The sequence below is a fragment of the Rhinolophus sinicus genome, chromosome 14, assembly GCF_057876585.1.
Source record: "Rhinolophus sinicus isolate RSI-liver-muscle chromosome 14, RSI-T2T, whole genome shotgun sequence".
Classification (NCBI taxonomy): Eukaryota; Metazoa; Chordata; class Mammalia; order Chiroptera; family Rhinolophidae; genus Rhinolophus; species Rhinolophus sinicus.
This window is the reverse complement of record NC_142514.1, coordinates 117,173,831-117,186,974: the sequence shown is the minus strand read 5'-3', so window position 1 is coordinate 117,186,974 and position 13,144 is coordinate 117,173,831. Positions and strand designations below refer to the sequence as shown.

The window sequence follows — 13,144 nt, the reverse complement described above, 5'->3', positions numbered from 1 at the left end:
CTGGAATAGTAAGGTAGAGAAGGAACTAGAGTCCTGAGGTTGAAGGGCTGGTAGACTGGGAGTGATATCATGCAGGAACTGGGTGGAAAATAAAATTGTGGTCCCAGAAAGTAGAATGAGTGCATGTAAAGTTTGTGGGGGAGAAGTTTCTAAGCCAGGTCCAGGGTGTGACCGAAGGAATGGAGTTAATGATTGAGTAATGGTGAAGTGGTCAGTATCATTGCAATTTAGAGATCAAGGGATTTCAACGATAGATTATTATGTAGATTTTGTGCATGGATGTTGACAATTCCAGGGTGATAGATGCAGTTGCAATGAAGTAAAAAACATTGATTGTTGTCCCAAGCATGACTAAAGATTTTAGAGGTAGGTTTGGTTTTAAATAACAAGGTCTTGGCTGTGCCAATGGATGATTGAGGTAGGTGGAGATGAAGATCATTGAAATCCAGCAAGTCAGGGAGCTGTCAGGTTGAGTGAACCACCCATGTAGTAATGTATAAATAACAAGATACAGCATCATGTCTTGTAACATTGAAATAATAATGAGCATGTGGCATTTTAAGATATGTGCAACAACTACAATATAATATGAAAATGTCTTCTATTGATGAAAAATCAAAGGTATAGTAAATACTACTGCTTGTTGCCTATATTTGTAATTAAAGAAGGTGCTAAATTTCAGAAAATAAAGGTGTAATTTTTTTGCCCTCCATCCAAGTTCATAGGTCCTCTTCATTCTGTCACAATCCTCTGGTTAAGGAACCCCGTTTTAAGGGATGCTCTATCCAGAGGACATAAACCTGAATAAAAAGAAGTAGTTTTTGCATGAGGAAGAATTCATAGCCTAGAAGTGATGGTGCAGAGCTCAGAGAATATCTGCACTGCCTTTGCACCCGGTGATGGCTGTGGGCGGGAAGGAGGGACCTAGAGATGGTGGGTGTGTGCCTCCGGGAGCAGGTTTGGCTCAGGAAGCCTGCGGGGAGAGCAGTGGCCTTTGTGATAAACCGTATTTCGAGTCAAACCAAAAACATCAAGGCAGAGGAAGCTAATGCTGTAGCAGAGATGGTGTTTATAAGAGCTTGGGAGGCACAGTGGAAATTCTTAGGGGAAGGGAACAGTGAACAGATGAAAAGGTGAAAGAAAGGACAGAGTAGTAAATAGGTGTTACGGGGTTAACTAGAGCGAGATAAACATAAGGTCCCTGGCAAAGGCAAATACAAGGCTGAGGCCTGGGATGTTTGGACGCCAGTTGAGACAGGCCTTCTGGAACCATCAGGGTAGTAACGGCCCACAGCTTTTGCTCAATTTTCCAGATAGAATCCTGATGAGAAATTGTTGGATGCCCCTGAAGATAGCTCAAGATAGAAAAACCTGAAGTCAAAATGAGACACTGGATAGCAAAGTGTAAAACAGTACAGTGGGCGGGGCACGGGGGGGAGTTGGTGCCTTACAGTAAATCATCAAATGTTCTTCATTACTGGTGTGGAGCACACAAAACCTGTATGAGGGATGGTGAGTGAAAATAAACTCTAAGAAATCTCTTTTAAAAGACCAGACTTGCTATTCTACCCTAAAGGAAGGATTTGGGAGTGTCTACCAAAGTAAGGAAAATAACAAAATGAAATTCAGTAATAAAGTATATACGTTTTGAGGTTAATAAGACTAGATAAACTTTCAATTTACATAATTTTATATCACTTGAAATGGATAAAAGAACTTGATCTTTCTGATGGGGAAACTTACTAACTTTAAAATAGATGTGAGTCCACTTTATATGCACATGGTTACCCTACTGTGCATTTTTTTTCTTTAATCCTAACAATAAGTTTGTTAATCAGTAGACTGATTCTATTTGTGTTTGTTTTTTTTAGGAATTAGCTCTCCGGAGCCAATTACCGACACTGGAGCAGGACGGTGGGACTCAAAATCCAGTATCTTCTCCTGGGATGTCTCAGGAATTGAGAACAATGACGACCAATAGCTCAGATCCCTTTCTGAACAGGTTGGTGAGAGTTGCTACTGGCCAATATCTGAAAAAGATCCTAGCTTTGAGATTATTCTCCTCAGTACTTGTAATAAGCTGTTTGAACATCTGTGTGGGCCAAAAACCATAGCTGTAAAGGAATCTCTCCATAAATGGCAAGGACAATAAAACGTGAGGATTAAGTGCCGCTCCTGTGAGAGGAAGTGAGCTGTTCAGACTTGTAGGGGTATACTTAATTCAGAGTCACATGTTTGCTTCGGCCTCTACTGTTGACTACCAGTTACTTAAAATTACAGAATCGTGAAGAAACATATGAATGCCTTTCTATGAAAGTAAATGAACTGCAGAGGATGATTAGAAGGAATTTTCCACCTGTGTTCAACCTGAGAGGTTTCACTACAGCGGCGCTGTGAGGCCTCGTGTTCTTAAGGGCTGTCGTTCCAGGAGATAAAATGTAAGGTTGTGCCTCTTTCCAGAAATGCATTAATTTTACAGGCAGTATTTAAAAATAACATAGCTGAAGGAGGATACATTTTAGTGAGTTACCACTTTTAGGAAGATTATACAATGTTTTTATATACAGTGCTATGTTGAAAACGGCAAGCTGAAACAGGTCATGTTCTTTGCCTAAGAAAGCTTTTTAAAATTAAGATTCGACTACACTTTATTCTTCTAGGTTGTAAAATATTTATAGAGTTTCAGTTTTTTAAAAGCAGGAACAAATACTTTCTGGTCTTCATGCTTTTGATGTTTTTTAACAAATTTTAAGCAACGCAGTTTTAAAAGTATTTAAAGGTACTTTGGTTTAGGAAAGCTATTATGTACGTGGGTATTCAGTTCTCACCAATTGAATTGAAAATTTCATGATCGTAAGAAAAACAAAACGTACTCTTCTGACACACAGTTTGAAGTTCTGCCAAAAATTGAGTGTTTTTATACAAGGTTATAGTTCTGAACTTAAACGAGATTAATTACGAAAGGTCACAGCCACAGAACTTTTTTTTTTTTTTTTAATTAAATTTATTGGGGTGACAATTGTTAGTAAAATTACATAGATTTCATTTTTTTGTTTGTTTTACAAGGAAAATTTTAGATCAGTGTAATTCCAGTACCCATTTATTAAAGGCCTATAGTGATCTAGGGATAAAATTAGACTATTTAGATAAAATGGATAGATTCTTCCTTAAAACTTTTGGTGGAAGCTGGGCTCCAGTTTGAAATTCTGTTTTCTGTTAAGTACCACAGAGTGGCAGGTCATCAGTGTTACTAGTCTGAGAGCACGGTTCCGTGTCCTCTCTCACACCTTTTCCTTAAGCTCTAAACACTTGTTCCCCTGACTTCTCGTGGAGTTGAGTCTCAGTGGTGGTGCCTCATCCAGTCATCTCCTTTTACCCTAAGAGCCTTCGAGGCCAGCTCCCACGCGCCCCTCCATGAAACCTTTCCACTGTATTTTTAAGCTCCCTCCTCTCTGTTCCAAAAGCACTGTGCTCACATAGCCCTTATATGTGATTTGTTAATGTACAGTAGTACCTTGGTTTTCAAACGTCTCCGTTGACGAACATTTCGGTTTACGAACACCGTAAACCCGAAGTAAATGCTTCGGTTTTCAACACGCCTCGGAAGTCAAACATGTCGAACATGTCACGTGGCTTCCGCTGAGTGCAAGCTCCTGAGGCCTAGCTGTTGGCTGTTTTCAAACGTTTCAGGACTTGAACAGTCTTCCGGAACGGATTACGTTCGAAAACCGAGGTACCACTGTATTTGTTCATCTCCCTCCCTGAAGTTGTGAGCCTCTCAAAAAGCATCAATTGTAGGTGGTGCTGGTGGTGTGGAACCTCCCTATCTTCAGAGCCTGGTCTCATGCCTGTCACGTAATAGCCAGTGCGCAGGGAGTATTGGGCAAATGATGGGGCTGCAGGCGGCGGCTTCTGCAGGGAGCGGCTCCTCCCGGTCAGGGAAATGGCTCTGTGAACTAAGTCCCCAGGGAGACCTATGTGCCTCCCCTGTGGCTGGACAAGAACCCTGCACAACTGGGAAAATGCAGCCATTCTGTAACAGTGCGGAGTGAGTGTTTGGTGTGTGCCCCGCACTCAGCAGTGGGGATGGAGTGATGACTAGGACCAGGCCTTGTCCCGGAGCAGGGCAGGCAAAATAAAAACAAACCACATCCTGAGCCTTCTCCTATGTGGCTGCATTGTGTACAAATGGTCTCAGAGGCAAATTGGTGTTTTCTTGGGTCTGTGTGGGCTTTTGAATCTTGCCAAAATCTGACAAGAAGCATTAGAGTAAACCAGTAGTTGCAATATACGGGGGGAGGGGGGGTGATCAAGCAAATGCCATAAGTAATTGTAGAGAAGAAATTTGGGGGACTGAGCTTTCAACCTTGAGCAACTGTTAAGGCTTGTTTATAAAGCTTAGTAGTTTTTTCATTTTTTTTAACTTTTGTGTAATCTAAACAGCTACTTAAATGTCCAAACTGCAAGGAAAGTTCAAGTTCACATCATGGTCACAGACCCTTGGACAACAATTGCCTTTATTTCACACTTTGCCATAAGATTTTCTAGAATTAGTAGAACCCTAGATTTTAGAGTCAGGGCCAGCTGGTATCCACAGCGCTACTACCGTGTTTCCTCGAAAATAAGACCTAGCCGAACAGTCAGCTCTAGTGCGTCTTTTGGAGAAAAAATTCATATAAGACCCGGTCTTACATTACATTATTTAAGACCGGGTCTTATATCATAGTAAAATAAGACTATGAATTTATTGAATTATATGAATTTTTGCTCCAAAAGACGCATTAGAGCTGACTGTCCGGCTAGGTTTTATTTTCGAGGAAACACGGTAGCTTAGGAAAGTGTCCTATTTCTGCAAGTAATGTTCTGAAGATATTCACAATACTTGTGTGTAAATCTGGGAAACTTCATTTAACCTAAAGTAAAAATCTGTCTTGGCTCATGTTTTCCTGTTTTTCTCAAGGTGTGTACCTTGTAGGTTTTTGTTTGTTTGTTTTTTAACTAATCCTTCCTTCAATTGGAACTCTAAAACTCTAAGGACTGTCTTATGCTGAGGTGTTTGGGTTTTTTCTCCCTAAACAGAATCAAGAAGATCAAGCTATGGGAGTTCTTATCATATCGGCAGTGAATCATCTTTTTTGGCCCAGTCCAAAAATGAATTCTGGTTCTTTATTTTGGGTTGATTTTTTTCCCTGGCTTAAACTCTCTGCATAAGAGCTAGGAATTTAACATGAGTCTAGTGCAGACCTGTCTCACCACCTACCTAGTATTTGTGTTTCGCGCTGTGCCTGTGCCACCATCACTTGGGAATTGAGACCTTGAAACAAGTGAGCTATGTGGATCCCCCGGAATTCAAAATGGTATTACAGAGAGAATACCTGTACAGAGAATTTTCTGTCGGCTAGGAAAACTGAGTATATCTTTTTTGCCCTAGAGCCATCAAGCCCAGGAGAGATCTTGGCCCCTTAGAGTTGCCAACTTCAATTAGGATTACCTTGTCTCTCTCGCTTCACAGCCTAAGGGCTGTGTATGGGCCCTGAAAGAGGGTGCTTGTTTCAGACGTTGCAGGGCAAGGATTTTTACTAATCCTCTTTGAGAATCACGTTAATACTCAGCAGGTGTTTATTTTTACCTTGAATTTTTTTTTCTTCATTTTTTTTATCGGTCTTTAACTCTCATTCTTTGTAGTGGCACCTATCACTCTCGAGATGAGAGTACAGACAGTGGACTAAGCATGAGCAGCTACAGTGTCCCTCGAACCCCAGATGACTTCTTGAACAGTGTTGATGAAATGGATACAGGTTAGTACTCTTCATTCCTCTTAGGAGTCTGACTTTCAGTCAGGTGTAGTCATTTTATCACCAGATCTAATAAGCTGTGGCGAGCAAAGGTTATTCAGAAGAAAGCCATTAAAATCCTGTAAACTTCAATTCAAATCGAGCCCGCTTTGTTTCTGTATGGCAGTTTGTAACTTAAGTCTTTTCTCAGTTTTCTAAATGTCATGGAATCTTAGCTCTACTTGAACAAAACTGATGGCATGACTTATTTTAGCATTTAAAATACTGAATTAGTTGGCAAGGCGGTTGAGGACCCTATTAGATTTTTCTATTATAATTGTACAGATTTGTATTCTTAATTTTGGAGAGAGATTTCTATATGTGATTCAGTGTTTGCTTCCCTCTTTTCTATGAGGGTTTTTTGGTCCAACTTAGGTGTTATGGGGCTCAGGAAAACACATTGGAAAGGCTAGGTGGTAGGGTTCACCTATTTGATTGTTAGAATAGTTACAGGGGTCTTGCAGGAGCTAGGAAATACCGGCCTCACCGGGGTAATTAAGGACCTATTTTTCCCGTGGCTAACCTGGTAACCACAGATTGCCCTGGACTTGGCAACTATCAGAGAGCATGAACTGGCAGGAAAATGACCCAGTTCTCCCGCTAGCTAGTTCTTTAGCTGACAACTTCTGAAAGTGTTTGGCAAGTCTTTTGTGCCTATGCTCATGCACCTCATGGCTTTTATGCTTTCTAGAATCACCCCTCGCCCATGTCTCTGCTTGTCTAAATCTTAAAGCATCGTTAGGAGTCACTTCAAACCCATCTCTTTTCCTTATTCCTCTATCCCCTATTTCTCTCTTCTCCAAACCCCTGTAGCACTTAATTGTTTATTATATTAGTTTTTCTGAAAGCATGTTCCATTGAAGCTCTAAGGAAAGTTAATGTTGGTGTATGCAAAAAAGGGTTTGCGGCCAGGTCAACTGGAAAAACCTAGAGCAAACCCAGGAAGATGTACTTATTCAGGCACTTCTGGGAGGCTTGTTTTTCTACTATGAATGAATCTCCAAGGGTGGAATAGAGTTTTCATTCAGTCCATTTATTTTAGTGTTTCCCAAGGTGTTCTTAAAGGAAAGATGGGATTACACCGTTCGTTCATTTTTATATTTTGTTTTATGATTTTATTTTGGTGGTACACATCAGGAAGAGTCATGTCATGTGCTGTTACGTGTTATACTTGCTCCATCTCCCTTGCTGTGTTCATGTTTTCAGGGAATTATTTTTTCATTACCCGCCTTTAGTGTTCAACGCTAGTCATAAGCAATCGAGTTGTTGGTTCAATATCTGAATAAATGTTGAAGCAGAAGTAAACTTGGCAGTGTTTTTGTGTCGTTGGGGGTTGTTTGCTGTAAAAGAAACGGGGCATCGGTTCAGGAGGTCAGTTAGGAGTGCTCTTCTTTCTCAGTGCATGTCTGTATGCTCTCACATGATACAGCTCTGATGTTAGCTTTTCAAAACAGACCTATTCTCTCTCTGTTCCAACTAGGTGATACTATCAACCAAAGCACCCTACCCTCACAGCAGAATCGTTTCCCAGACTACCTTGAAGCCATTCCTGGGACAAATGTGGACCTTGGAACACTGGAGGGCGATGGAATGAACATAGAAGGAGAGGAGTTGATGCCAAGTCTGCAGGAAGCTTTGAGTTCTGACATCCTTAATGACATGGAGTCTGTTTTGGCTGCCACCAAACTAGATAAAGAAAGCTTTCTTACATGGTTATAGAGCCCTCAGGTAGACTGAATTCTAAATCTGTGAAGGATCTAAGGAGATAAGACACACATACCAGAAATTTCCAAATAAGCCAGTTGCAATCTTCTGGCTAATACAGAAAAAGATGAACAAACGTCCAGCAAGATTCTTTCATCCACTATTTTGCTCTTCCTTGTCCATTGCTGCTGTTAATATATTGCTGACCTCTTTCATAGTTGGCCCTAAAGAATCAAAAAACAAAAAACAAACAAAAAAAAAACTTTTTGTTTCTTTTGCTATTATAACTACTGTTTGTTTTGGGGGCTGGGGGAAGTGAGCCTGTTTGGATGATGGATGCCATTCCTTTTGCCCAGTTAGATGTTCACCGATCAGTTTAACTAAATAGACTTGGAAGTCAAATGCTTCATGTCACAGCATTTAGTTTGTTTAAGCAATTGTTTCTTCAGCTGCCTTTGGCCGGTAGAAAAACATGACTTACTGGTCTGACAAGCCAAAAATGTTGTATCTGATATTAAGTACTTAATGCTGATTTGAAGAGATAGCTGAAACCAAGGCTGAAGACTATTTTACTTTCCGTGGTTTTTTTTTTTCCTCCTAGTGCTATATCATTAGTCACATAGTGACCTTGATTTTATTTTAGGAGCTTATAAGGCATGAGACAATTTCCATAGAAATATATTAATTATTGCCACATACTCTAGTATAGGTTTTGGTGGGTTTTATTGTGGGTTTGTTTTGTTTTGGTTGGTTGGGGTATTTTTTTCCAGAAATGAGGCAAATTACCATAGTAGTGAATCTGTTTATAGTTGTAGTTTGGGACCGTTATTGTAGTTCCTTTGGTAAAATCTACATTTCCTGATTTTTTTTTTTTTTACCATCTTATTTAAATCTTGATTATCTGCTCTCTCTATATATACCCCCACACACACTTATAATGTTTATATGGTAGTGTGATAGCAGAATGTATTTTTTTTTGTAGGTTTCCCTACTTTCCAATTTATTTTAAAATGGTAGCTTTGAATGTATGCATTTAGAATCCATGATTAGTAGTTTATATTTCACAGGTAGATTAAATCTGGTTGGGACAGTCTATAGATGTTTGCAGTAGTTTAGTGTTCTAGAAAAGGTTATTGTTATGGAGTGCTGTATGCCCTCTGGGCACACAATAAATATTATTTGATGAATTTGAAAGAAGCAAACAAGAAATGGCTTTATTTCCCCTTGTTACTCCCTTGGACTAATTTTAAGTCTTGATGGGAAGTCACTGAGTAGGTTCACAATGTACGTGACAGAAGTAAGCTTTATGTGGTCGTTTACCTTCCCTTAGCTTTGGAAGTTTTACCTTCACCTTAGTTTTGGAAGTAAATTCTAGGACTTTAGTTGTCATTTGTAATGAACACATTAAAGACTACATTGAAATATTGCCTTCAACATTGTTCTTACTTGTAAGACTTGCTCCTACTTCTATATGCTGAAATTGACCCTGGACAGTAAAATACTGTAAGGTCATGGGTTAGCTGGTAAAGTGATCAGATTAATAAATGTATATTGGTAGTTGAATTTAGCAAAGAAATAGAGATAATCATGATTATACTTTTATTTTTACAGGAAGAGATATAACTAGAGTATGTGTCTACAGGAGTAATAATGGTTCCAAAGAGTATTTTTTAAAGGAAAAAAATGAGCATGAATCAACTTTTCAGTATAAGCTATGAAGTAATGGTTGGTTGGTTGTGAATTATAGAGGCACCAGCAAGCACCTCTGATTAAGGGTCTTTCAGTGTTTCTAGAGTAAGCCCTTATTTTCAAGGGTTTATAACAGACATAAAGTCTCTTTTCCTGGCTAAAACTGCTATGGAAAGCCTCAACTTGGGAAGATAGTTTTGTTTTTTTCTGGTTACAAAATCTAAGTATTTTGACCCTTCAATTCAGAGGAGTGCAAAAGTTGGAAGTAAGAAGTTTTATATTAAGTATTTTCAGTGCTCAAAAAATGCAGTCACTGTGTTGTATATAATGATTCATAGGTCGATCACTAATTGACTCTAAGGCTTTTATTAAGAAAACAGCACGAAGATCAAATCTTGAGTTAAGTCTGGGGGGAAATGGCCACTGTGCAGATGCATTGATATTTTTTTTTTAGAGCAATAATGAAATTCTACCTAGAATGCATAATTGCGTATATGGATGGTGCAGCATGTTGGGGTTTTTTTATGTGCAGAAGATCAAAGCTACTTGGAAAGAGTGCCTACAATTTGCCAGTAAGCCACAAATTAAGATCGTATCTTATATATCAGCAGAGTAGCTTTAGGTAAGGGAGAGGGTGGGAAGGGGGTGGGGGGTTGTGAAGACTTAGTGGGACTTTGATAGAGAACTTTATAACCTTCTTTTTCTTCAGTAAAGATATACCTTGCATCTTGCTGTCATTAAAGGCAGTTGTTCCTAAAATTTCAATCACTTACATACACCCACAAAATAAGAATATGGAGTTCTTTATTTCCCCTCGACTTTAATTTGCCCAGTTATACCTCAATATTGTAGGAGCACTGTGGTACCTGACAGACTCGGTGCTTTGATCTTATCATACCCTCTGTACTGACCTGAAGGAGACCGAAGAGTTCTTTCTCTTTCTGAGTTTGAATCACAGCCTCAACGTGGTCTTTCTTGTTTTATGTCCGTGTTCCTAATGTAAAAGTGTTTAACTGCTTCTTGGTTGTATTGGGTAGCATTGGGGTAAGAGTTTAACTGGGTATTCTTGAATTACTTTTACAATAAACCAATTTTATAATCTTTAAATGTATCAGCTTTTTACATTTGTGTTCTTTTCAGTTAGGGCTTCTAAGATCTACTTATGGTTGATGGAACACATTGATTTAGTTTGAGATTTTTGAAAGCACTATTTGCTGTAATAACTATTTTCTAAATATAGTGCCTTTTTTAAAATAAAAGTACAAAGTAAATGACTTTTATAAACAAATAATGTTGCTGTTTTAAGTATTCATATTAAATAGATGCATTCTATATGGGATCTTGGCAGAAACACTGAAAAATAACAGTAATTAATTGTGTAATTCATAATTCATACCAATCAGTGTTGAAACCCAAACAGTACAAAAGTGGGAGGCAATATCCAGTGATTAACAATTTCATAGCTTTTACACGTCTGAGAAATGAGTGCTCAGATCAATTTTATCTTCCGCATGTTTTTATAAGAATTGTGGGTGTGCCTATCTTAACAATTGTTTTCTGTATCTTGAAAAAGTTATTCTCCACGTTTTAAATGTTTTATATTAGAGAATTCTTTAATGCACACTTGTCAAATATATATATAGTACCAATGTTACCTTTTTATTTTTGTTTTAGATGTAAGAGCATGCTCATATGTTAGGTACTTACATAAATTGTTACATTATTTTTTCTTATGTAATACCTTTTTGTTTGTTTATGTGGTTCAAATATATTCTTTCTTTAAACTCTTCTTTGTTGTTTTTAACGATTAATATATTTAAAACTTTTTTGGCTTCTTAATGGACTTCCACTAGAACAAGTACTAGTGATAAAAGGAAATAAAAGGTGATTACAGTGGTAACTGGTAGGTGAAATTTAAGGTTAGTTTGCCATTTGGAAGTTTTGAAATACGGATATAATTCTTTGAACTTTGTGTTCTGTACTCCTCATATAGACCATCCCCATTGATGATAATGTGTAAGCAGAATTGTCTCCTTCATTCTTAACTGACTTTACTACATGTAACAGCACAGAAAAAAAACAGAAGAACTTGACAGTCTTTCAAAATAGCCTTTGGTTTTATTTCTCCAAAACATTGTCTCATGGTCTCGAAAATATAACACTTATATTAGTGAAAATTATTAGTTATTGTTTTATAAATAAAAACATTCACAAATTTAAGTGATAGGTTATGAACTTTGAATAATTAGTAGACTTGATTGTCTTTGAAAATGATTTATTTCTGTGTTTGTGTATATAATATCTTCAATTACTGACACATTAGTTTTGGAGAGGCAAATATGAAAACTTTCCATATTTTGTTATGTATCATTTCTTTACAATAGCAGAACACTAATATTATGGAGCTTGAAATTGATCATTTCCCTTATGTTGTGCAAAATGTAGTAGTTGTCTGCCTTAGCTCAAAACTCTACCTGTGTCTGTAGGCAGGTCACCTTATGTTGGATGCCTTGAGGTCCAGCTACCTTCATTCTGATCCTGTGAACCGGACGTGTACAGCATTTAGGTAACTGAGTTAGTCTGAGTCAGCAGAGTACTCAGAAGAAGATACTAATTTGGATTTGGGAAGGATAGCCTCTAGAGAGCACAAGGGACGGGCATTCTAAGTATTTGAGGAGGGTAGTAGTGTTACTTAGGACCTGATATTGAGTCATTTACATAATGTTTTTCTTAGAAAGACAGACCCAAAACTAAGGTAAAATAGCTCAGTACATGAATCGCCCAGCAGGAATAAACAGACAAATGGTTTTCCAGAGAGAGAGAGAACAATAGTAATAAAGGAAACTTAGGTAGTAACTGCAGGAGTTGTCAGTAGGCCAGTGAGTTATGTTTAGTTACCCCCACTGGTTTCCATTTTGTCAGCCGAGGCTGCAAAAGCAGAGCAGCCTGAGACCACATCACATTTTCTTACCTTCTGTAATGGCAGACCATCCCTAGTCCGGGCAACCATAAATTATATCAGGTTTATATTCAATTATATTGAAAATCGGGCTTTATTTGGTAGTTATGGGTAAATTCATGTGTTGCTCTCCCTTGGACTCCAGGGTTTCATATGTACTCGTGCTGCTGGAATCAGCCACATCTCTGGCAGCATATATGCCATGTCATCCCTATGCCACTTTCAAGTGTTGTCATGTAGTCACTTTATGTTAGTAACCATGAAAAACTTGACAAAATAGTCTTTCAATTAAAATTTTATTGCTGAATTAGAAATCAGATGAGAATCCTGTGATATTTAGTACTACGGTTTTTCCAAACCACATAATAGAATATTTTTTGCCATATTACCTGGATACAAAAAGCTCTGGTATAAGTAAAATTGGTAATTTCCTAACCATAAACACAGCCTTAAACTGGTTAGGCGTAATGCTACCATAAATAAAAACAGTTGCAGAATCAAGACACTAGCAAAACAAGATGATATTGAAAGGTACTCTGCATTTTTAAAGCTGCCGAATTTTAACAGAAAACAAAATACCTGAACTAGCTGACCTAGTTCAAAGCAGTATTTTCCCCCCTTTCTTCCGTCTCCCCCATTGAAGCCATTGTTTCTCAGTCTAGTTGTGTGGGACACAGTTCCCTGGTCCATGCTGGTATTATGAGCCTTGCGCCCCCCGCACCCCCCAGCTGAGGCAGTCAGTCGTTGGTCGGCTGCTCACAGCAGCTCTCGCCCTGGCCATGCCGCTCACGGCAGCACACGGCAGCCCACCCCAACCTCCAGCTGCTCATGGCAGCCCAGTTCCAGGGAGAGCTATTGTTCACAATCTTAGCTGTAGAGGGTGCAGCTCACTGGCGCATGTGGGACTCCAACTGGTGACCTCGGCGTTAGGAGCACGGTGCTCCAACGAGCCACCTGG

The 13,144-nt window shown here is 38.7% G+C and overlaps 1 protein-coding gene across 12 annotated transcripts in view; it reads left to right on the top strand.

Moving 5' to 3' along the window:
• YAP1 (Yes1 associated transcriptional regulator) overlaps positions 1–11,016 on the top strand; it is a 103,269-nt gene extending 92,253 nt beyond the window's left edge. For all 12 annotated transcript variants that reach the window (XM_019712695.3, XM_019712697.3, XM_019712696.3 and 9 more), the window contains 3 exons: positions 1,872–2,002; positions 5,686–5,798; positions 7,315–11,016. In XM_019712695.3, the coding sequence (XP_019568254.1) occupies positions 1,872–2,002; positions 5,686–5,798; positions 7,315–7,553 (483 nt within the window). In that variant the 3' untranslated portion in view covers positions 7,554–11,016. The remainder of the gene's footprint in view (positions 1–1,871; positions 2,003–5,685; positions 5,799–7,314) is intronic.
• The last annotated feature ends 2,128 nt before the right edge of the window (positions 11,017–13,144 follow it).